Source organism: Rhamphochromis longiceps, linkage group LG15 (assembly GCF_057381845.1).
Source record: "Rhamphochromis longiceps isolate RC_006_pf linkage group LG15, R_longiceps_female_GT1.1, whole genome shotgun sequence".
NCBI classification, from domain to species: Eukaryota; Metazoa; Chordata; class Actinopteri; order Cichliformes; family Cichlidae; genus Rhamphochromis; species Rhamphochromis longiceps.
Window position 1 is genome coordinate 5,114,968 of NC_140571.1, and position 25,268 is coordinate 5,140,235.

A 25,268-nucleotide genomic window follows, 5' to 3' on the forward strand; every position below is an offset into this window, starting at 1 on the left:
TTCTGCCTGTGCCTGAGCATTCACCAAAGCTTTCACTTTACACTCCAAATTGAAATGACGGCTTACTGCCGTCACTAAAGAAAATGAAAAAGAAACAAATGCACACCTTCGTTTCATCTGCATCACTCAGTGTTTATTCCTGTCACTGAAATCCAAACATTTGATTTCCCACAATTTTGTTTGCCAGTCTTGATATACAGGTGCATTGTGGGTAAATGCTACTGGTTCCCAAGCCGTCAGACAGAGCAGCACTGAGTGATTAATGTGACCCAAAAGGCCAAACAGATGTGACTCGGTTCCAGGACATGCAGGCATTAACAGTGTGTCGGGGCAGGGCTGAATAAGAACATAACCTACACCGTCATCTAAACACAGTGCAGCACGAGTGCAGAGGCAGTGGATATAACTCAATTTCTTCATTTTTCTTTTTTAATCCCAGAACTACACAAACATCCTCCTGTCAGTCTGGATATTTATTTATAAAACATTACAGTTACCACTTTTCATGGGAGAAAAATCACTGAAAGCATGTTTGACTGTGTATTTCCACAGGGTTTGAGGACTACAGAACAACACAATAAAACACCACACACACACACACAAATCTTCTCAGTTACTCAGCCTGATTACACTTCATCAATATTGCGTACGTGTGGGCAAACACTTTGCATCACGCTGACCCACTAAATAGAAGCAGGAAGCGTAGCTTGTGACCAAAATAAATGACTTACACAGCAGCATTTTCTGTAAGTCTGCTGACAAATCAATGACTAAGTTTACCTTGGTAGTGACTAGAAACTTTTCAGTGGATTGTGCGACTCACTTTAAGTGCAAAAACAGTACAGGAAAATAAAAAACAAAACAAAAAAACCAACCAAAAAAAAAATAAAACAGGAGGTGTGGATCAGAGTGAGAGAAGTACATACAGATTTAGCATCTCGCTAAATGAGGCTTTAACAGAAGACGCAGCTTCGTGGAGCTCAGACAATATTCCAGATTTAATAGAGCGAGAATTCATGTGCAAAAATATTCCAAATGCTGAAAAATCCAAACATCTGCTCTTTTCTTTTGATATTCTTTCCAAAACTCTGCTTGCCTGATCAAACAGTCAAAATAAAAACACATACAATAACTGTAAGGTTGATGACCTGACATTAAAAACACGTTGAGCTGTTTGTGTCGTTAAGAGTGAACTTCAAGTGTTGTGATGTTATGTTACAGATTACTGAAATTTTGGAATTAATATATTCTACTTCTCTGTAGAGAAGGCTCTCTTCATCAGTGGAGGAGGGGTCTTTCCTGCTTCATACAAAGACTCGGGAGGAGGGGAGCTCAAGCAGCACCAGTCTGGGATTCGCCCCATCTGGTTGTAGTAGTCCCGTGACACAGACCTGCTGCCTAGGATGTCCTGAAGGGCTCCAAAGATGGCACCTGGTGAGGAGTTTACAAATGTTACAAGAGGAGCCACAAACTTTTTTTTCTTCTTACTTAAAAGTAGAAAAATGCTGGCAGTGTGTTTTATCAGAAGTGATGATTGTGATGGATTTTTTAATCCACAAGCCTTCACTTCAGCATGAATATTCAATTTAATTTCATATCTGACCTCCAAGCCACGCAGTGCAGTTGGGCTTTGCAGGGGGAGAATGAATACGGAAGCTCTTGCTGGCCAGCACGTTACTGTATTTGGGTTTCTCCACCAGGAGGCGAATCTCTGCCAGCAGGCGGTGCAGGAAGCCGGGCAGCATGGCGGTGCCTCCGATCACCACCAGGTTCTCAGAGAGCACTTTACGGGTGTCGATGGGGCACTAAAACAAACACAAACAGATATTTTGAAAAAAAAAAACAAAAAAAAAAACACAACGGTGGAAAACTGTTCTTCACTATCCGACTGCTGCTACGGGGAAAAAGAGGCAGGAGGTGGGAGTCATCCCAGCATTACAGAAGGATTCTGGTAAAATGGGCTAAAACAACATGATACATAACAGGGACTGTGACGTTATTGTGAGTGGTCTCAGGGGAGCTGCAATACATCAGAACATTATGAGCAGTTCACTATTGTGTAACATCCGACTTAAACGTTTACATCATTACAGTAAAAGTGTGAAGTTGTGTGAAGTCGGCTGTTTGGGTTTATGAGTTTAAATAGGCTGTTCTGGACTGACTGGATCCCCGTAGTGAAGAGCAACAATGCTTTTAGTTGCATTGAATGGTTGCATCACAGCAGCCAAACAAAGTCAAACTGCACAGCCCGTTTAACTGCTGGATAATGTGCAGAACGACGCTGCGGGGGTTGCTAACTTCCTCCAGCCAGAGATGCTAAAGGTTCAGTAAAGGAGAGCAAGGAACAAACTAAAATCCACCACTAGGAAAGATCAATGAAGCAAAAATCAAAGGAATTATGAAGCCTGCATTATAGTACATAACACACTGAGCTGAAGCACACCAAATAGTGTGAACAAACGTTGTAGAATCGACGGGCGGGACTGTATGCATTAGATTAGGCTGACAGAGATCACTCCCACCTTCACTATTCCCAATCTAACAGATGTTCTATCAAAATCTGGTCATGTTGGTCACGGGTGGTGCTAATACTCAGTTTAACTCAATTTTAAACTATATCAAATGAGTTACTAGTAATAACAAGAGCACGCAGAGTGCAACTCCCCCAAACTTTGATGTCTGATAATGCCTCTATCACAACATACTTTTAAAACTTTTATAAAAGCTTGCTTTTTGTAACCACATGCTGATGTATGACCTCTGCCTGACAACCTCGAGTAACAACCTAAAATGGTATTTTTTTATGATTTTTACCCAAATGATTCAAAAAGCTGTAAACACTTGAGATTTCAAAATGCTCCATGCTGTTTGACCTTGCTCTAACACTGAAGGTCAAGGTCAAACGCTCAGCCAAACTAGGTACTCATATTCCCCAAGTAAGAAGGAGAGTGAGAATGGCATTAGGGCTGGGCCATATTATACCGTTCACGGTAATACCGGTATAATGTTAGGCAACGATAGGAAAATGAAATATCGCGATAGAATGGGAGTAAAACGCGCATGCGCAGTGCCTTTGTTTTCATACGCACATGGCCGATTGTTGAGTGAAACAGATGAACCAGAATTGGTTTGTAAAAATGGTGCAACTTCAGTGATGTGGAACTGGTTTGGCGTTTGTCCGTCAGATACACGACAAAGCACATTTTTTTGCAGAACATGCAAGCGGCCGTCGTTATTGTCGTATTTGTCGGACTAAGATGCTCTTAAATCTGGGAGTAATCTGGGTCCTAAACTCCGTACCTTCAGGTCAAACGAACACTGCAGCATCACTGAGAGTTTAAAAACTGTCTAAATTCTTTCATCTTTAATAAAACGATCAGCATTGCTGCTTTACCAGGTGTAACTATGAAGTTTAACTTCCAGGCATCCATGAAAACAAAATTTATTACATTTAACGGAGTTAGAAGTTAGCAGGAAGCTAGCGGAAGTTAGCTCGCTAGTTTCGCTAGTTACCCAAGCATGATATAGCATGTTCTGACTGAGAGATTTCTGAATAAATTCAAACGTACAGCTCTGCTATCACTTCCAACATAAATGAAGACGGGAAACTAAACAGCAGTGACGTTTGTAGGGTTACTGAAGTTGGGCTAGCTGCTATATAATGATGTGCTACGTGATCGCTAGCGACACAGCTATGTTAGCATGACATAAACAGTGAAGCTGGAGGACGAACACTAACACTTTTCCACTTATAAAAGTTAACGTGCCTGATAGTTAGAGACAAATGCAATCGCATGGCAGGATGCTGTAAACGGACCAAACTTCAGTCAGGAGAACAACTGAGATAATCCATAACAACTGAGATAATCCATCCACAATACGAGGTTAGTCATTAATATACTGCAACAACATGGGAATAGAGCAGCTGCCAGAGAATTCAACATTAATGAATCAATGGTACAGAAGTGGAGGAAGCAAGAAGAATGAGTTTAATAAAGTTTGATTTATCTGACTGCCTTGTTTCGCTTAATGTGCCTTATAATCCCGTGCACCTTATGGTCCGAAAAATACGTACTGCACACTGCAGTTTAATGTTGCAAAGCACCTCTTTTTAACTTCAATGGATATTATACATGGTTATGCTCAGGATATGTCAGCCCATTTCTACTGGAAATGCCTTTTGGTTAAACTTTCAGCAAGGAATTTGTATTCGCACTGTTAAATTTTTATATAGCTTTAATGTACATAAAAACCAGCTTCTTGTTTAAGTGAAAATAAAAGGAAGGTTGTCTTTTTGCACTAGTAATGTTGTGGAGTTGTATTTTGTCTTGCATCAATTATATCGTCAGTTATATCGTTATCGCAAATTTTCAAATATATATCGTGATAAATATTTTTGGCCATATCGCCCTGCTCTAAATGGCATCATGCTATGATACAGAGCTGACAGTGATGGTACAGGGGTCTGGAATTAAATGGGATTTGCAAACAGGCTCAGAATCAGTAAATGCCTGGACAAACTTCGATGCTCCTTGTATTTAGGAAAAATTCAATCTGAGAGAGCTGACAGAACCTTCCTCTTATAAAAACAAGGCTAGCAGGGGCAAGCAAACACATTTTAAGTTGCCCCGTGTTTACAGTCAGTGCACTCCAGTCATGGCTCATAGAGCAGGATCTTTAAAAGTGTTGGCTCACTTTAATGTGTTTAATGCAAATGCATCCAAATCCAAAACATTAGATGTAATAAGGCAGCGTTGTGTAAGTAGTGACACCGGCAACCTCTGGAAAGCTTATCAACGCCTTTTTTTCCCCTTTTGTTTTACAGGAGCAGTGCAGCAAGTATGAGTATTTTGCTTTGGTGGGAGTTTCCAGTGCGGATGGGTTTTACAAAACAAAAAATGCCACCGTTTCCACTTCAAGTCAATTATCACTAGAAAAATATACATTTCCTGCGAAAATGCTGTGTGGATGCCTTAACGCTGAAGATGTCTGCTGAAAAAAGCTGAAAAAGTTGGAAAAAAAAAAACAAAAAACGTTGCCCTGAGCAGGATTCGAACCTGGCCCTTCTGGTCTCAAGGCGGCTACTCATCTCACTGCGCCAAACTCTCTCACACAAAGAAGAGGTGGAGAGACTGATAATTCTGCTGAAATGAGCAGAAGCTGCAGAGAATTGTGGTGATAAGAGGTGAAAAGGCTAAAACTTTGCAGAAAAGAGGTGAATCAGCAGAATTTCTGCTGAAAAGAGGTTTTTTTTTCTGAAAACAGCTGAGATTTGTGCTAAAAAGAGGTGAAAAGGCTGAAAATTTTGCTGAAAAGAGTTGAAAAAGCAGAATTTCTGCTGAAAAGAGTTAAAAAAAGTTTAACTGTTAACCGAAAGAAATGTTGCCATAAGCGGGATTTGAACCCGGGCCTCCCAGTCTGAGAACGGAAGCTCATCTCACTGAGCTAAAACACAGCTCAACCCGGCATGCAAAATCAGTGACCACATTGATAATGTGTTCCATTCATTTCAATAACACACATTAGCAGAAATAGCAGAATTTTTTAAAGTTTAAACATAGTATTTCTGCTAAAACTTAGTATTTATACTAAATAATATTTTTTTCCTGCCAAATCATAGCATTTGTGCTGAAACACAGAAAATTCTGCCAAATCATAGTATTTGAGCCAAATCATACAATTTGTGCTAAAACATTATTTATGATTTAGCAGAAACACTGGGAGTTGGTAGAAATACTATGATTTACATGAAATACTTTGACTTAGCAGAAGTACTACAATCTAGCAAAAAAGTACTACAGCACAGCAGAAATTCTATCATTGAGCAGAATTACTAGGATTTAGAAGAAATACTAAGATTTGGCACAAATACTATGTTTTAGCACAAACACTGATGTAAATGGTAAATGGTAAATGGCCTGCATTTGTATAGCGCTTTTCTAATCCATACGACCCCAAAGCGCTTTACACTACATTCAGTCATTCACCCATTCACACACACATTCACACACTGGCGATGGCAAGCTACATTGTAGCCACAGCTGCCCTGGGGCGCACTGACAGAGGCGAGTAGTGGCTCAAGAACCTTTATTGTGCAATTATACTATGATTTGGAAGAAATACTATGTTTTAGCACAAATACTATGATTTACCAGTAATACTATGTTTTGGTACAAATACTAAACTTTGTCACAAATACTATAATTGAGTACAAGTACTATAAGATTACAGAAATACTATGATTTAGCAGAAATGCAATATTTTTGCACAAATACCATGATTTGGCACAAATGCTATGATTTAGCAGAAATACTATGATTGGGTACAGATACTATGATTTGGCAATAATACTGCGTTTTAACAACAACTACTGAGATTTGATTGAAATACTATGATTTAGAAGAAATACTATGACTCCATACAAATACGATGCTTTGGCACAAATACTATGATTTGGCACAAGTACTATCATTTAGTACAAATACTATGATTGGGCAGAAGTACTATGTTTCAGTACAAATACTATGATTGGGCAGAAGTACTATGTTTCAGTACAAATACTATGATTTGGCAGGAATACTCTGATTTAGCAGAAATACTATCTTTTGGCAGAAATTCCTGCTAAAAGGTACTATTTCTGCTTTTTAGCAGAAATACTGTAATTTGGCATAAATACTATAATTTGGGATAAATACTATGATTTGGCACATATAATATATTCAGCACATATACTATAACATAACAGAAATTCCTCCACTTAGTAGTAATACTATAACATAACGGAAATATTATGATTTGGCCCCAAAACCATGATTTTGCACAAATACCATGATTTTGCAAAAATACTATGATTTAGCAGAAATACTATGATGTAGCAGAAGTACTGTGCTTTAGCAGAAATACTATGATTGAGGAGCAGTGTTGGTCAAGTTACTTGAAAAAAGTAATCTGTAACTAATTACTGATTACTTCCCCCAAAAAGTAATCCCGTTACTTTACTGATTACTTATTTTCAAAGTAATTAATTACATAGTTACTTTTTAAAAACACGATTTACAACCTGAAGAGGTGATAAAGCGATAGATCTTTCAGCCCAATTCTACTTTTTCTACATAATCCATCATACAAAATGTAATCAAATGGAAAAGTCTCTTTTTTTAACTTGTTTTATCAGTTTTAATATTTTAACTTTATGCATCAAGCAAAAATTTAATTATATGCAACATTCTCTGACTTGAATAAATTAGTTTAACATTTAAACCTATTTTCTGCACATTCCAGCACATAAAATAAAATATTTTTTGTGTTTACACTCAGTCTTTCAAATAAATGCAAGTAAAACACAGCAGAAAATAAATAAAGTCAAAGACTCAGCGGTCCTGTTGCTCTATTTTCACCTGTAAAGCAGGACTGCGGTAGGCGGAGGTTTACCCTGGTGCAGAAGTGCCGCGGTCAGTGGAAGAATCCGCGAGTTTCTGCGAGTTTCCCATTACGTCGTTGCGCACTCGGTGCTTGCTCGGAAGTTTAGGGGTTTTTTCGCTGTAAAAAGAAGTTTTCTTCCCACGCACGATGGACGCTAATGTTTTTGTCACTTTTTATGGAATCAAAATCAAAGTAAGGTCAGTACTTCCACGCTTTAAACGCTGCACGCTCATACTCTCTCCCACAATCGATATGTGATCCATTGTTGATCTGCACACAGCTGTTGTCACTAACGGCGCACTCGCTTACGTCACTGTCGTGAGACATTCTCGCAAAAAAATCACGGTTTTAGTAACGCAGTAACGCAGCGTTCCTACGGGAAAGTAACGGTAATCTAATTACCGTTTTTGCAATAGTAATCCCTTACTTTACTAGTTACTTGAAAAAAGTAATCAGATTATAGTAACTGACATTCAGGATTTCCCTTGAACAAATGGCCATAATTTCCTAACCGTAGAGGCTAGAACGGTCATTCAGGTATTGTTTTGTTCAGAAGAGATGGGGGAATCTTCAGGTCTTCATAATTCAGAGATAAAATATAAATTATTAAAGATATATGACTTGTAATACACTGTAACTGAGTAGAGGCGAACCAAAAACTGCCTTGACTTGCTCTCAAACAACCTTTGGTAACTCTAAATCTATATGGAGCATCAAAATCATTCTTTCACCGTAAGAAACAGCAGGCTTTGGTGAATAGTCATGGAAATTTTCAGGGATCTGTGGAAATCCATCAAAAAGATATGACAAGAGAAAAAAAGTTCCTCATTTCCAGAGTTTGAAATCTGAAGAAATCTGAGCGGGGGACAAATTTCCTACCCTCAAACAAGTCTAACTCATCTCAGAACGGTAATAGGTGAGAAAAAAAATTCTTGAATTGTGAGCATCAGGAGTGTCTGAAGATATATCGGGACAAGCCTTAAGTCTTGCTTAAAGCATCCACACAATTATCATTTTTAAAACACGTCTGTAGTCATCAAGTTGGAACAGCATTAGTTTCTGTTCTCCAGTAAGTGACAAACGGCTGCCACGGGTTGTTAGAGGACTGCACTAAACACACTTAAAGAAAACCTGTTCACGAATGGTAGACAAGGGAAAGTGATACAGGACAAAACAAGCATGACATGACTTTCACCAAGTTCACTGGGGAAAAGATTTCAGTGCTGGACAATGTGAGTACTTGTGTGCAAAGAGTATTTGGAGCTGTGTTTACACCTACAGGCCAGTGGTTCTTGTTACTAAACAGGGAATCAAGGAAGCCTTTTAGGTGAAAAGGGAAAGACCATCTCTGAACCGAGGAGGGCGCCTAGGGTACATTATTCAATATCTTACAATGCTGTGATTACAGTCACTCCCCAACTCTCCAAGAGTGAATGGCACTCTTGGAGACTGATCAGTGGTTATGATAATTTGCATATTGACGATCATGAAACTGAGCTCATTGATAGTGGTGCTGGTTTCACTCATTATGCAAATATACTGTTTATAAAGTTGGAGAAACCTGCAGACAGCTGAGACTGAAGGAGTCACTTGGATGAGTGAAAAACTGCTTCCCCTAGAGATGGAAATCACCAGACAGCTGACGATACAACATTAACACAATACTTCACCCGTGATAATATATTGCCGCAATTTTTAACATTTCGCAATAAGCTGAGTAATTCAGTGACACCATCATCTTTTTCAACTGCAAATTATTTCCTCCATGTTTAACTTCCCAGTATCCGTTTTATCCAATAAGATAATGTTAGCTCACTTAGGTTATGTCTTGCTGCATAATGCGACTGTAAAGCACACCAACACAGAGTAAAACCTGCCATAAATGTTGCCATAAGACAGAGTAGGTTTGCTATTCGTCTACAATTGAAAGGGGTCAAGTTGGCAATTACATGCAATCTGTTTCTGATAATACATCTGTTGCTGCCTACATACGCAGAAATCACATTTAACAGCAGTTCACTTTTAAAATATAAATTTTTCCTTAGTAACCTTTGTGCTCTTCAGGAATAACAAGAATGCAACCAGCTGAAAGCCAGCTGAGTTGAGTTGAGTTCCCTCGAGATGTGGTCACTGATAAAGACTTAGTGAGAACTGTAAAATAGATTTGTGATGTAAAGTGGTTGTGAGTGTGCGACACTGTCAAGTTTACAAAACCGTGTAGTCACCACAAGTTGTGGGGGGGAAAAAAAATGTAGTAAAATCTGGAAGCAACCATCAATTCATTTATTTATTTTTAAATGCAAGGGGTTTTAGTGTGTGACTGAGCCATTAGCTTGTTCTGAATTTTAGGTGGTAAATGTGTCCAGTGTTGGATGTTTTGTTCAGTAGAGGGAATTTAATGCGAGTTAGCTGTCTTGTTTGTAGTATTCCCAGAGTATTTTAATTTATTAAATAAAATGTCTACATTCTGACCCTCTGTATCGATACAATATCACCACACAAAATATCACGACACTGTGCTGTATTGATTTTCCCCCAACCCCGAGTTTATCCAACTGAGAACACTATGTCCAAAATCCCAAAAGGTTGATTCTGTTCATCTGGACGAAGCGTTTTCAATGGGAGAAACGTTTCGTCACTCATCCAAATGACTTCTTCAGTCTCACCTGACTGCAAGTTTCCCCAAACTTATAAACACTACATTTGCAAAATGACTGAAACCAGCACCACTAACAATGGGCTGGGAGGTCAGTTCCTTGATCATTAATATGCAAATTGTCATGACCATTGATCAACAACCACTGATCAAAGACCATTGATCAATGTTCATGAGTACCATTTCCAGACAGATGGGCAACGGTTGCAATCACAGCATTCTAAGATGGTGAAAGATGGACCCTTAGGCCTCCTCCTCGATTCACAGATGGTCTTTCCCTTTTCATGTAAATGGCCTCCTTGACTCCACGCTCAAACCAGCGTTCCTCCCTGTCCAGGATGGATGTTTTTCAGTAGAGGCTACGTCCAGAAACAACTTTCAAAGATTGCCTTACCTGGATGATTGATCATGCATCAAAACATGTGGAGTGAAAGCTTTTCTTAAAACGACTAGCCCAAGCTAGTATGATCTCTGCTGTTAGTGGTCCTCATGACCACAATAGCTTGCCAATGTCTCAAAAGTAGCCAAAAACCATATAACATATATTTATACCAAGGTATAAATAGTACTTTCAGTAAGTATCAGCACAGATAACATATTAACGATACACATTACTATGACTAAATGAGAAACTTGTCTTTACCTTAACCAGAGTATCGAGTATCAGAGTGGCCACACTCTTCTCCTCGTTGTCCTGTTCAAACAGAATCTCCATCACTGAGTCCCTGGAAAAAAGGAGAAAATGGCTTTATGATAATTATAACAGCAAGCTGAGGGTGATTACACAGTCATTTTAATTATAAGAACACGTGGAAATACCTGAAGCTGTATAACGTTACAGGAAAATAGAAGGCTCTCTCTGTCCAACTCTTTCTTTAAGCAGACTATGACAGCATACCTGATGGATCCTTTGATATGCAGGATTTTCTCTCCATCAAGCGGGTAATCGACATCTGGAGGAGGGGCGGGCCGCTATGAACACATTTAAAAGTGTTTCATTAAAAAGTGCAGCATTTGTCATTTACTCAGCACAAATGTTTGGGCAGTTGTGGTAAGCAGCATACAAAGAGCTGACTTACCTCTGCTGTGCCATCCAAGTTAAATTTGGCTTCTTGGATTTTGAGGCCTCTTTGCAGGTCACTGACAAAGCAAGTTCTCACTGCAGGAAACAAAACAGCACTGGCGGTCACATAACCAAACTTGTAGACAAGAATGTTTGCGACCAAGCATAAGGAGTTGAAGTATTTTCCTTTCACTCCTTCCATAACTGTGGTTTTTGTTCATGACTTACAATGAATTAAAAAGACATAAAGACCCAAATAAGCCTAAATGAAACATTTATTACATAGCTGACAACCCCATTTTGCAGCACAGTCTCAGTAAATTATACTTTTGCATCATTATAAAAATAAGTGGATGGGTGTTTCGCCTATTCTTAATCGTTCATTGTTCCAGAAAAAAGCCACACAAAAGGCAAAGGAATTTTTTACTTGTAAAAAAATTAAAAGACACACTTTTGTCTATCAACAAAAAGGCTGTAGCCTCCACATCCTAGAAACACAGACAGGTCTCAAACTGTTCTCAGAGTAAAAACAAGGAATTCTGTTGATTAGAAAATGTAGGTCAACCTCGCTGCAAGAATATTCCAGGGGATGAAGGATGGACAGACAGATTTGTTTGTGTATAGACTGTCCATGGTGCTCAAGGATGGCATAAATAAGGAATGTCAGTCAAACCTACCCTTGATGTCTTCCACTGTTTCTTCTGGGATAGTCCCTGGTTAAGAGATTAAAAATGGAATATAAGAAATGAACATTCAGTTCCTTGAATTTACTTATGCATCAATCAGCCAATTTTCCTATTTCTCTTTCCCGTTTGATTTATGATGCTGAATCAGCACTTAGAGAAGCCGATACTGCAGCAGAGGACAAGTGTGACTGCTGGGTCTGAAACGAATCCAGCTATGAAAAACTTCAGGAAAAGCCACCACTGCTGAAACAGAGACTTTTTTGGTGTTTGGCACTACTATCATTACACAGTTTTGGGGAAATACAGTTTCAAAGTCAGTGGTAGAGAGTTAATTACAGAGATCTTAGTGGCTTTGTGCTCACTGCAGAGAGGTTTTATGACCCATCTAGACAGACACCCTGTTGTCTTTTTAAATTTTTATATATATATATATATATATATATATTTTTTTTTTTTTTTTTTTTCCTCATTCTGCTGCAGCTGTAGATCTCACAGCTCAACTCAATATACTCAGTCTGGTTCCCTCCATCAAGAAAAAGTGTGGAGAGAATCTCTAAAATAGACTGTATGCATAATGCATAATTCACAAACTGAAAAAGCGATTCACTCAAATGTCACACAGAAACAAGTTCTTCCTATGAATAGTAAATGCTACATAATGGGTCACAGCCATTAAATTCTTCTATTCTTGGCACTGTAAAAACCAATCAGCAGTCCATAACAGAGTTATGCCTTCACAAGTGTCCCCATTTAAAAGAAGAGGACAGACGGTATGTGCTGACTTTCTGTATTTACCAATGGCGGCTTGTACGCTCTGCCCTGTGGTTGTGTCTGTGTCCACGGTGCACTGTTCCACGAGAAAGCTGTCTAACTCCCTACAATAAACAAACACATGCATTTTATGCAATGAAACAAGAGATTGAAATGATTCAATTCAACAGTCAGAGATTTTCAATCATGATGCAGGAAAGAGAGACTCAGATGGATTATTTTCTCAGTTAAATGTGTACAAATCACTACACTGATGCTGTTAGAACCTTTAGTACTTACTTATGGATGCCTTTTCCTCCCAGAGGCAAAGCTTCCCAGGCTGGCAAAATAGGAGTACACTCACAAACCTGATTTCCAGCGTTAAGATCAGCATCATAAATGTCCTAGACCTGAAGCTAACAGTACAATAATGCCTGCCAAATATTAAATTTGTGTAAGATGCATCAATTAAAACATATAGCATGTATATAGCAGACCATATTGTTCACTGTTCTAGAGACCACGCTCATGATGGGAAAAGGATACGGGCAGCACCAGCGTCTCTGTGTAACCACAGTCCATCACAAGTGCAGAGTTGATGCCTAAAGTCATGATGGCCATGAGGTGACTGGGAGCAAATAGCACAGATGGCACCTAGAAAATGAAATCATTCATGGAGTAAAACTTTAGAAATTCCTCTACTAACTAAAATTTCCTTGTTAACATAATCATTTTGTTTATCAGTTATTAGATTGTTCTAGTTTATTATAAAGTTTAGGTGGAAATCATGTAAAATTTGAATAACAGGTTGTTAAAGTGTTGAACATGATATGTAGATTAGGCTACTATCTATTACCCATCTGACAATGCAATTGCCACTGATAACAGTCATTTATGAGTCAGGCATCTAATTACACTGACTATTATTTCCTATTATCCATTACATAGAGCATACTCAATGATGCCATGACTTTCATACACAACCTTGAGCATGAACTACAAAAAACAAACAAACAAACAAACAAAACTTAAATATGAGGCACCCATAGGCAAAATAATTTGTCTGCATCAAGTAACAGTAGTTATCATAATAAATGCATTAGTTACCTCTTCTAAATCAGGTCAAATTAATTAAATATAAGGAGGGATTTACACAAGAGCTAATTTTAAGTGGATTACACTGTGATCATCAAGTGTGGTTTTAGCTCAGCTGCAGGAGGAGAGAAGAAGCGCAGCAGTTCAGGGAACTAGGGCAGGTAGAATGACGGGGACACCTGCTGTTCTCTGCTAATCAACTTTTGTGCACTCGTGTGCCAAGAACTTGATGACACACATCACAACCTCAAAGCTTATGCTTCCATGACAGCTGTGCACCAAACTGAGAAAAGAAATCTTTCCTGACTTGTTGTTTAGAGTTGATGGTGCTCTGTCGTGTTGGGTTTTTGTTTTTTGTGCACAGAGTTGCAAACAGATACTTTATATTAACTGGTCTGATCCCAGCACGTGTCTCTGCTTTCGTACCTCAAACTGTTTGAAGAAAACCTTTGTGAGTGTTTCCCTGAAGTGGGATGGGCAGAGGATGGACTCGATGATGACCACTCTTCTGTCGCGAGGGTTCACCAGAAGGTGCCTAATGAGGCAAATGGGAAAACAAACTCTGATGTGATGTAGCCGCAAGAAAAAAAGAACTTCAATAACCTAGTCATTTATTGGAGAAGAATCTCACCTGAAGTACAGTATGTGGATAAACTCTTTGAGAATGACATAAAGCTCTTCTGTATTGATGTTGTACTGAACCACTTTGACTGCCTGAATATGAGAAATCAAATACCAAATATTTTTGTTTATTCCATTTCCACAAATAATTCTACATAATTCCACTGCAGAACACGGCAGACTCACCTGCTGCTGTCCCGGTTTGCGGATCTCGCTCGGAATTATGAACCTGGGCCCCGTTTCCCCTGCAAAGCCACATCTGTGAGAAAAGGAAGCTGTCAGCTAGCATAATAGGAGATGCTGAAAATATAAATATTTATATAATAATCATTACCAGTAACTGTTTTAAATACTATAATTTTAGTTCCCTCAAACTTTATGAAAACCAAAAACGTATTTCTAAAAGACACAGTCATTTAATAAAAAGGGCAAAAGCACCACAGTTTAGTTGTAAATAAAACAACAGTGCATATTTGTGTTGGATGTTCTGTGGCAGTAACTGCAAACAAAGACGACAGTATTTGAGAAGATAATAACAGTCCTCTTGATCTTCACATGACTTAATGTCTGTTTGCCTTCCAGCAAAATATAACAAAAATGACACTGAAATGCTTTCAGTAAATAAAGATCCATTTGCTCACTATAAATACCCGTTAATATACAACACATGTGAGGACTGTGACTGTGAAGTTACAGAGGCAACGTTTAGATTGTTTAGACATATGCAGAGGAGGGATGGTGGACAAAGGATGTTGATAATGGAGCTGCCAGGGAAGATGTAGTGAAGGAGGACACGCAGAGAGTTGGTGTGACAGCGATAGGCAGTCCTAGAAATAGGGTATGAGAGACGGCAGGTGATCTGCTTTGGCGAGCTCTAAAAGAAGCAGCCGAAAGAAGAATGTTTAAGGTCTAATGATAGAGCTTTTAAAATTATTAAATTAGCATTGATAGCACTTGACATTAACTTAAAAAAATGCTAGCTGAATGCTGACAGTTACTTAACCTAGCCTAGCATTGGCTACGTGGCTAACAAGCTAGCCCACATCAGCATTCACTACCAAAACTGTAGTAGGTTTTTTGGGGTCAAATTTAACGATGTGTTAGACTTTAAGTCTTCAGTTCCCTAAAATAAACCTATAGTTGAGAGGCGGGCGAGTTATTTCAGAAAACAAAGATGCATTTTAGCATATTTTGCTAGCTGAGTGGCTCTATTAGCAGGGCGGGCTAACGGTTAATACTCACTTTGTGTATGCTGCTCCTAAGTCAATAACAATCGCAGTCTTCTCTCCTCCGCTTCCGAGCCCATCAAATAATGGCATTTTAAAAGCTGCGTCGGCTTTGGACGAAAACTGTACGTATAATTAGCGCCAGCAGCCTCAAATTAGCATCCCACTACAGGTCTGTTGTCTTCCTGTTGGACTGGGCGGGGCCTTCAGAAAGTAGTGACATCACGCGAGGAGGGTGCCTGATTAAAATGCGCTTAACTCAGTAAAATTTAAGAATAACGCCAAAATAATGTTTTGCTTGCAGAGCACTTATTGAAACCAGTGTTAAAATTGATGTACATTCGATTTTAAGAAAATTAAACACGATTTTTTTAAATTCTGTGAGACTCAAGTGTAGCGATAAAATGAAATAAAATACAATAAAAAAAACTATTTGATAAAAATAATTTGAAATAAACTCTGTTTAGGTGGAGGTAGCCTGTAAGAGGAACATGCAGAGAGAAAGCAGACTTCTTGCAACTAAATCTACTCCCGAAACTGTCAAAATCAGTTGTAACTCCTTTTTACTCCTGCACCATCGAGAGCGTCCTGACGGCAAACATCTGCACCTGGTTTGGGAACAGCACCAAGCAGGACAGACGAGATCTGCAAAGAGTGGTGCGCTCGGCCGAACGCGTCATTCAATCAGAGCTCCCTGACCTGCTGTCCATCTACACCAAGCGGTGCAAGATCAAAGCTAGGAAGATTATGATGGACCTCTCCCATCCCAACTATGGACTCTTCTCACTGTTGAGGTCTGGGAAGCGCTTCCGCTCCCTTAAGGCCAAAACAGAGAGAATGAGGAGGAGCTTCTTCCCCCAGGCTATTCGGGCCCTGAACCAGGTGTAGGACTGGACTCTCCCACACACATCACTATAAGACTGGACTCTCACACACATCACATCACCACACGCACTCTGGTTTTTCTTTTTCTTTATGCACACTTCCTATAATTTATAATCTTAACAGCAGGGTGCAAGATGCTAGCAGGCAAGGCATACATGGAACGCCATAACCAAGTGGCCGGCATAGTGTACAGGAACATCTGTGCCGAGTATAACCTGGAAGTCCCGAGGTCAAAATGGGAGATGCCCCCAAGGGTGGTGGAGAATGACCGAGCTAAGATCCTGTGGGACTTCCAGATACAGACGGACAAAATGGTGGTGGCTAACCAACCGGACATAGTGGTGGTAGACAAACAGAAGAAGACGGCCGTAGTGATCGATGTAGCGGTTCCGAATGACAGCAATATCAGGAAGAAGGAACACGAGAAGCTGGAGAAATACCAAGGGCTCAGAGAAGAGCTCGAGAGGATGTGGAGGGTGAAGGTAACGGTGGTCCCCGTGGTAATCGGAGCACTAGGTGCGGTGACTCCCAAGCTAGGCGAGTGGCTCCAGCAGATCCCGGGAATAACATCGGAGATCTCTGTCCAGAAGAGCGCAGTCCTGGGAACAGCTAAGATACTGCGCAGGACCCTCAAGCTCCCAGGCCTCTGGTAGAGGACCCGAGCTTGAAGGATAAACCGCCCGCAGGGGCATGCTGGGTGTTTTTTGTTTTGTTTTGTTTTTAATAAAATTTACCACATACTAGGCATAATTGGTACGACATCTCAGTTCATTCATGTCTGAAATAAGCCGTTTTAGTTCTCTATATCTTCACCTTTAAACCACATTATTCTGATTGGCTGCTCCTTGCAAACACAAGTTTTGAGCAACAGGTGAGATGTGCTTCTGTACTCACAGCCAGAGGTATGTGACTGAAATGATCACTAGATCCGTGCCATAGATCCAATAGCAAGTAAATACAGGGCCACGACTGCTGAACCTGAGACTTTTACCCTATAAAGGCACATTGTAGGGAAGAGCAGTCTGTCATGATTTATGAAATGAGACATAATCAATTTGAAAATTCTGAACACATCTTAATGATCACCCAATCACTGTCATTTTTTATTCTTTACAATAATTAGTTAACCCAACAAAACACACCGAAGTACCGATCGTATGAGGCTAGTATCGATCCAATTCCAGTGTTGGAATTGGTATTGGTGATACTATAGATATTTGGATCGAACATCTCAAATGATCACAATAAGGATATCTTCTTCTACTAAGAGAAAAACCTTTAGTGATCAACTTATATGTCAGGAGTATCGGAACAGCTGAGACGCATTTTTTCTAAACACGCTGCGCCAAAAAATGGACCACCCCATAAGTACAGGCCCATAAGTGCTGCTTTTAATCTAATGTAGCCCAATGCATCTGGCTTCTGTGACAATTAAAGTGAATTCATAAATATTTTTATTAAGAACTCGAGAACTTGTCCACTCTCCTCTTTTCACACAGAGGAGCAGCCGAGCAGTTTTAAGTGGGGGGAGCTGTCTATTCAGCACCACCACCAGCATGAAGTGACCCTTTGGGAACAACTACACAAGTCTGCATTAGAGACGAAACAGAAAAAAAAGAAAGAAGTGACAGAAGCATCTGAACATTTGAATCAGAGCACTGGCTGTCAGTTCATGATAAATCTTGCAGCTTTGGAGCATTTGGTGGCAGCACTTCAGAAGCAGGCGGAGGTACGTAGGCTGACTTTGAGTCAGTGACGCTGAGCTGCACAACAACAAGCCTCTCCAACATCTTGCCTTCCACAGCGCTGAATTTGTGTGCGTGTCCGACTCTCGTTTTTCTTCGCGCACTGCGAGAGAAGCTCCGCGTCCTCCGAGCAAAGAAACCCGTCATGAACTCCACAAGGTAACACTCTATTTTTAGCTCTGCGCGACTTTAATTCTTGCCTAATGCAAAATCTCGCTTTCGACACCCGAATGTGATGGGTGATGCGCCTTGGGGGAATGCATCGGTGCCCGTGAGCCTGTGCATCGCTCCTTTCTGTGCAGACTCGAGAAGTATGATTCAACACCGCAGTGTGAATTTTGTTTACAACCCAAATTCTCGGGTGATCGTGTTGTCATGTGGGGGACTGCATGAGCGTACCGGCTGAGTGTATCAACTGTATTGATTCCGTGGAAGGCAGGATAGTGGTTTATCCTGTAACATGCAGTTCTGTGCATCATCACTGCTGAAAAAATTTCATTCAGACGCTCGTCTGACTCAGGCAATAAGAAGGGTGTCAACCCTGCATGCACTAGCCATCTCTCTCATTTTGACAGCAGTGATTGATCATTAGTTGGCCTTTGTTATCACATCAAATGAAGCAGCAAACATGGTACGTGATTTTCTTTAAATGTCTTTAAATCCAGTGTGCAATTGGACCGTGAGCACACACACATCCTTTCTGAGGAACGCTCTGTTTTGAGCTGGATGCAGTTGAGTGGAAATGTACAAATTCTTCATGGAGCCATCTGAAGAGGATCCTAGAGGATAGAAAACCTGGTGCTATTTATAGGTGAAGTGTGGAGGGGTGCTGAGGATTGCTGTGTCAGGTTCCCTCTCTTTCTCTCTCTGCTTCTCTCTCCCACTGAGCAGCTCCTTCTGTTTATACAAAAACGAACAAAAGAGTCAGAGATGAAAGGGAATTTCATCCGCATTAAGAAAAGAAAAAAAATGCAAGCGCAACATCAAAGCAGAGGGAGGCAGAAATGCTCTGTTAATCCTCTTCTCTGTGGTTATCAATGGCGATCTCAAATTAAACACAGTTTGCATTCTGACCCTTTAATCTATAGTTGAAAAACTTTCTAACTTGGCCCTGCTGGGTGTCCGTCTCCATTCTCAAGCACCGCCACCGTTGCTTTGTCCATGTCTGTATATGTCAGCTGGGAGACAAGGCGTAGAAGTTGTAGGTAGGGATTGGTTACACCTCTGTTAAGCCTGTTAGCATGTGTCATTTCTGTTCACTGTCAGCAGGCACTGAGAAGAGCCAGAGATGCTGATGCTTGGGATGCTCCATCACCTCCTACTGACTGGGACGTGTCTCTGTGTCTACGGAGCCCCGTTAAATCTCCCACACTTCAGCCCTACGCACGCCGGCTCCTGTGAAGGACTGTGTGCCAGCTCGATAACAACCACCGGGTCAACACATGCTACAGATTTAAAACCTACACCATCAGATTCCAGACATGAGAGTGACCTGACAGTGAATGTAGGTGGAGGAGGAGGGACTGGCCCACATGAACGACCCAGGGGGACTGATGCAGTGACGCAGACAGAAAATGGGGACAGTCTTGATGGAAGATCTAGGCTGAGTGAGGCTGGTGGAGAGGCATGGAGCCAAAGCGCCGAGATAGAGAAGATCGGGAGCACATCTGAGATGAGAGACTCTGAAAAGCAGTCAGAGTCTGTGGATTCAGAGAGCAAAAAGGAGGATGCACCAGTTCACGGTGAGCATTTAATTCCAACAGGTGGGACAGAGCAGTCGGAAATGGACACCAGTACCCGAAAACGGACTCCAAGTAGATTACTGACCTCCACTTCAGCACCATCACACCTGCAGACTTCGTACAGCCAAAAGAGTAACCCCGCTGGAGCATATGGGACAAAAAGCTTTGATTCTCACTGGGATAAAGACACAGAAAGAAGTTTGCCAGAACCTCCAAATCCTTCTGTTTCCCTCTGGACCCAGACCTCCCACAGTCCCACCCCTCATGTTTTTACCCATCAGACCTCTTCACCTTTGGGAATTTGGGGCCATGACAGCACAACTATGTCCTCACTACCAGACCCATTTTTACCTGAAATCGGACCAAGCCTGATACCCAGAGAGGATGGCCCGGAAAGTCTGTGGACTGAAGCAGCAAGACTCGGCGGAGGTAAGGCAGGACAGTTATGCAATTAATGTTAGCATAAAATAGGCATGCACAGTTTCATTTTATTGGGGTGGCACTCCCTCTACTCCCTGATTGTTCATCAGTTGCACATGTGCACACTAAAAAGTCACAGTATGCCTTCAAAGTGTGCGAGGTATTGCTCCACAGTAATCGTCACCCCAGTAAGAATTCGTTCCAACAACATTCCAGCTTGCTAGATTTCGCAGGGTTTCATAGGGCTTCATTAAAAAGTATGGCAGAAATAGGAATGGCATATCCAGCAGCGGATTTTGCCTTTGATGATTGGCAAAGAAGGCGCCTCCTTTTGCAGACTCCACTTTGAACCCCAGCTGGGACCCATGGCAGTCTAATTACTTTCTATTCTTGACTCGAGTCTGAAAAAAAAGAACACACACACACACAAGCCTGGAAAAGGCTGGTGGCAAGGTACGTTATACAGCTCCGTGGAGGAGTCAGCCCCCTCCTCTGTCTCTCTCTCTCTCTCTATATATATATCCATATATATAAATATATATGGATATATATGTTTAGCCCCGAATGTCCTCTCACTCCTTCTCACCCTTCATACTCTCCATTCAGGCTATTGTGAAAGGGCCAAGCTGGTTATTATTCAGTGAGTCAGGACAGGGAATTGGATTAAAGACGTCTGTCTGAGCCAGTGTGCGTCCATGTGAGGATTGTCTGTTTGATGAGACTTTCTCCCAATGGCAAAGGAAACTCAACTCCCAAAATAGTCTTATGTAAAAGGATTGCAGCGTTCAGAAGCATTTTTCCACCTCCTTCAGAATGCTTTGGACTAAAGGTAGTAACAGTTTCTCTTGTGACAGCCCCCCTTCCTGTGTGCTAGCCTCTTATCTCAAAAGAACATTTTTTTCCAAACCATCTTCTTTTCATTGTGCCTTTGCTGCATTGTTTTGAAGCAGTTTATAATGAGAAAGCTGCGTGAGCAAAGAAGCTGTTTCAAAGGGCCGCTTTCTGTCATAAATACTACATAAGCTACAGTATGTGCTGAATACAGCTGCTGCTTCTCTGTAGAAAACATACATTTTTAATTTTAGCAGTCAGCTGAAATGTGTGTAGAGAGACAGCGAGACGCCTGTCTCATCGTCATTTGTCTTCGTTCAGTCAATAAATAAAAGCCAGCTGATCGGAAACGTTCCAATTAGATTGTGATGCTACACACAGTGATTCTCCATGTGACTCTGAGCTTGTCTTGGCACCACCTGCAGCGGAAACTGCCCTCCCAATGCCCCAGGATGAATCCACAGAGGCCACAATGTCATCGGAGGCTCTCCCTCTCATCTTTGAGCCTTTTGAAGACATCACATCTGAGAGTGCGACGGCGGCAGCAGCAGTGGTCACCCACGTGTCAGGCAGCAGCCGGCCCAGAGGGCTTCCTCGGTCAGAGGCAGGTCTGGACCAGCTGGTCACCGTAGAGAGTGACAGAGACGGTCCATCACATGCCTCACCCGTCCTTATTCCAGACTGGACGTCACCTTGGCAGACATCTGGCAGCGAGCTCCTAGAGCCATTCAGTTCCTCGGGTCCATCTGCTTCTCAGCAGCAAGTCAGAACTGAGCCGGACGACCATTCGGTGAAAGGTGAGACAGATGATGTGGCACGACCCGAATGTGGATATTAGATCATATGGAATCATGATATAAAATCATACATATAGTCTGTGTGTAATGTGTAAATGTGCCATATAAATAAAATCAACATTGCCATTCAGTTTTTTTTCAAGATTTAGTCAATTTCCTACAAATTAAAAGTATTTCATGGTGGTGCCAAAGTAGAACTATAATAGGGATCAGAAATTTTAACTGTTCAACAACACTGAACATTTTCTCTGTGTGAAGTCGCCTCGGTGGGTGGAGGTGAAGTTTTTTGGCCTTTATTGGTAGGTTTCACGTTTACATTTACCTTTTCTAAGTTTGCTTCTTGCCAGACTCCGTCTGACACTGACAAAGTGGTTGAATCTTTCATCACTACCACTTCATTGTGGCATGAATTGACCCAACAGCTGCAGAGACAGCAGTATTGTATACTGTGCATGGCTTTTGAAGTTGCGCTCCTGCAAACACGTACAGCTGTGCTCACACTGCTCCTGCTGTCCTCTTATTCTGTTTTTCATTTAGCAAACGTAGTCTCTGCGAGGACACTAAACCTGGAAGACAACGTGTCCTCGGCCGGCCCCTCCCTCTCATCTTTCCAGCAAGCAATGACAATGGTAACCATGACAACCCATCAGCCAGCACACAAATCCACATCAGAGGAGATGGACTCTGAGGGTAGGACAATTTTTAAAATGCCACCTACAAGCCACTCCATTTGCGAAAATGTTCATGTTCAGTCATAACACGTGTCCCTCTGTACATCCTCCAACGCTCCTGGATGATTTTTCATTATTCTCCACAGAGGACCTGGAAGATGACTTTGAGAACTCTGAGGAATCGGTGGAAGAAGACAGTGAAGAAGACCAAACAGAAACATCTAAAACATCCTCGACGCAGCCTCCATACAGTCTCATCCCACCACCTCCCATCTGGGTTCAACGCAACCAGGGGCTGAGTATGAGAACACAATTTCTAACCCATATTTTTAATCAGCAGTGGGACATAACTTTTAGTATTAGCACTTCTGCAAACATGTGTTGCCCTCTTATAAAAGACCTACAAAAATAAAGAAATTTTCAGCTTATCAATTTTCAGATCTGTTGCTCTGATAAACGAATGTCTCTTTTCTCCCAGTGCGTAGCTGGGTGGAGCTAATCAGAGAAAAGGTAAGCCTACCCTCTGCTGTCTGTAAAAAAGGTCAATTTTTCTTTTACCTTGCCTTGAGGCGACGGATGACTCACTGATATATCTTTTTCTTTTGAGCTGCCAGGGTTTTCTTTAAGGTGCATAGTGTAAATATTTGTTACATGTTCATAGTTTTCAGTGGGTTGCACAGTTAAAATAGTTTGATGACGATCAAAATATAGATTCGTGCCAGGTATACTTAATAAAGAATGCTTAGGTCATTTTTCATAATCAACTACAGTATGTTAGCTAATCTGTATAGGGTTGGGGGTGGATAAGCGGGAGGTGGCGGCTGGGGAGAGGGAGGTCTGGCCTTCTCTGCTGAGAATGCTGCCCCCATGAACCAGCCCCGGATAAGTGGAAGATGGTGAAAGATGATGGATGGATAGGTTTGGGTTTGACCTCTATGCCATCACCCTCTACAGGCGGGTTACGTGTCCGGGATGTTGGCCCCTGTGGGTATCGGTATCACAGGGGCCCTGCTAATTGTTGGCGCCCTCTACAGCATCAGGATGATTCACCGCAAGAGGAGGAACAGCTTTAAACACCAGAGGAGGAAGGTCAGACAGCAGGAGGTCAATAACTTACTTTCTTGTTTTCACTCGTTATTGTTGACCAGTCACATGGAGCAGGTCTCTGTGGATCTTAAATGCATAAGCTCAACCTTAAAATGATTTTTCCCTCTCCAGCAACCCCGAGAACCCGGCACCAGCCGTCAGGACCAAGCCATGCTGCTGGCCGACAGCTCTGAGGACGAATTCTGATGAGAACCTTTTGGGCCTCTTTTGTTGGTGACCAGCCGCTATTGCTCCTAAACTGGATGTTTAGCAAACACCCCCATCGCTACTGCATCTCCACTTACCCTGGGGCTGTTTGGGTATGACTCCTCTGATCCACTGAAAGGGACTGAGCATAGGGCAGTATTTGCATAGGTGGCGCACAGGTCAACCAGGCACCCACCTCCCTTTCTGAAATTATCTGAGCACTTGTCTAAATGTTGTCAGATGCTGCTGAGTCTAAGAGTGTGGTAGGATTGGTGTTTTCCACCTTTTTTGACAACAAAAATAACTAAATAAATAAAAATAATAATGCATTGAGGGAGCGGTATTCGTAGGATGGAAGTGTTGCTGGCAAATTAAAAGGGGGGGATGTGAAAGCCAGCATGTTTTCCGTCAAGTTATACATTGAATGAAAAGTGACGTGACACAAATAATGTAAATACATTACATGTAGTACATGTAGCTGACTGGGGGTCAGTTGTGTTAGTGTAAATAAAGTCTTATGTATTCCTAGACTTCAATAATTTTGGGAAAACTGCTAATTTACAGGAAGCTGGATTAGATCACTGGAAGCATATCTGTCTGTAAACTGAAACTAACAGCTAGCCTAGCTTGGTCCAACGATAACAAACATGTTGGCTAACATTTCCAGAACTCACTACGAAATCAATCTTTAAAAAAAACAATAGAAGAAATTTAAAGTATTAGTGTCCTCTTAATTATTTTCTAACCATCAGACAGAGTTAGGCAAGCTTCAGGCAAAGGTAAGCTAAAAGCTACTGAGCTAAAAAAAAGCTACAGGACTGTGCAAAAGTCTTGATACGCCCTGCATTTCTTACTATTTTGCAATTAATTTGGTAAACAGGTAGTGTTTTATTTAAAGCTGCAAACAGCTTGAACTCTCTTAAGCAGCTTTCTTGTTATTTAAGTTTTCAGGAACAGTTCTCCAGGCTTCTTGAAGGACATTCAACACTCTTCTTTGGATGTTGGCTGCCTTTTGTTCTGTTCAATAATGCTGCTTCAATAATGTTGACGTCCAGGCTGTGAGAAGCCCAATCCACAACTGATAGTATTACTCTGTCAGGTATGTTTTTACTGCATTGCTAAAAAAAATAAATAATTAAGCTGGGGCTCTGACAGTACTTTGGCATTCCATCAATTTTGACAAGATCCCCAAAACTACTGGCTGAAACGCTGCCTCAAACCATGACAGAACGCAGTTAAGTGATTGTTGGACACTTATTTTTGCATCTTTCTTCTGACCTCCATGGTATTTATTGATAATTAACCAAAATCTGAAGATTTTCATTCATCACTCCGTAAGACCTCTTGCCAATGATTTTCAGTCCA

General features: G+C 41.1%; 2 protein-coding genes across 4 annotated transcripts; one reads left to right on the plus strand and one right to left on the minus strand.

Annotated features, from left to right (window-relative positions):
- Window positions 1-979: 979 nt before the first annotated feature.
- Window positions 980-15,737, minus strand: actr10 (actin related protein 10). Its single transcript, XM_085383313.1, has 13 exons — window positions 15,536-15,737; window positions 14,480-14,552; window positions 14,304-14,386; window positions 14,099-14,207; window positions 13,124-13,231; window positions 12,878-12,945; window positions 12,623-12,702; window positions 11,819-11,854; window positions 11,158-11,237; window positions 10,977-11,050; window positions 10,722-10,803; window positions 1,604-1,805; window positions 980-1,431 (listed from the first exon to the last, which is right to left on the minus strand). Exons 1-13 carry the CDS (start codon window positions 15,610-15,612, stop codon window positions 1,250-1,252), a joined length of 1,254 nt encoding a protein of 417 aa, XP_085239439.1. The 5' UTR covers window positions 15,613-15,737; the 3' UTR covers window positions 980-1,249.
- A 2,421-nt stretch (window positions 15,738-18,158) lies between these two features.
- On the plus strand, window positions 18,159-25,207 carry armh4 (armadillo like helical domain containing 4). 3 transcript variants are annotated; one of them, XM_085383312.1, is made up of 8 exons: window positions 18,159-18,308; window positions 19,416-20,320; window positions 21,568-21,939; window positions 22,477-22,629; window positions 22,757-22,909; window positions 23,089-23,120; window positions 23,565-23,699; window positions 23,829-25,207. In XM_085383312.1, exons 2-8 carry the CDS (start codon window positions 19,438-19,440, stop codon window positions 23,901-23,903), a joined length of 1,803 nt encoding a protein of 600 aa, XP_085239438.1. In that variant the 5' UTR covers window positions 18,159-18,308; window positions 19,416-19,437; the 3' UTR covers window positions 23,904-25,207. The 3 variants fall into 3 exon arrangements, with proteins under 3 accessions (XP_085239438.1, XP_085239436.1, XP_085239437.1); XM_085383310.1 differs by having other exon boundaries at window positions 18,161-18,308; window positions 23,565-23,714; XM_085383311.1 differs by having other exon boundaries at window positions 18,165-18,308; window positions 19,419-20,320; window positions 23,565-23,714.
- Window positions 25,208-25,268: the final 61 nt, after the last annotated feature.

Excerpts from the sequence above, each read along its gene's own strand:
- actr10 (XM_085383313.1), bottom strand. The coding sequence starts at position 15,612 with ATGCCATTATTTGATGGGCTCGGAAGCGGAGGAGAGAAGACTGCGATT. Across the intron at positions 13,232-14,098 it reads TTTTCTTCAAACAGTTTGAG|GTGCCATCTGTGCTATTTGC; the intron begins GTACGAAAGCAG and ends TTCATTTTCTAG. Across the intron at positions 12,946-13,123 it reads CAGAGACGCTGGTGCTGCCC|GTTTGTGAGTGTACTCCTAT; the intron begins GTATCCTTTTCC and ends GCTGGAAATCAG.
- armh4 (XM_085383310.1), top strand. The coding sequence starts at position 19,438 with ATGCTGATGCTTGGGATGCTCCATCACCTCCTACTGACTGGGACGTGT. Across the intron at positions 21,940-22,476 it reads GGACGACCATTCGGTGAAAG|CAAACGTAGTCTCTGCGAGG; the intron begins GTGAGACAGATG and ends TTTTTCATTTAG. Across the intron at positions 23,121-23,564 it reads TGGAGCTAATCAGAGAAAAG|GCGGGTTACGTGTCCGGGAT; the intron begins GTAAGCCTACCC and ends CACCCTCTACAG.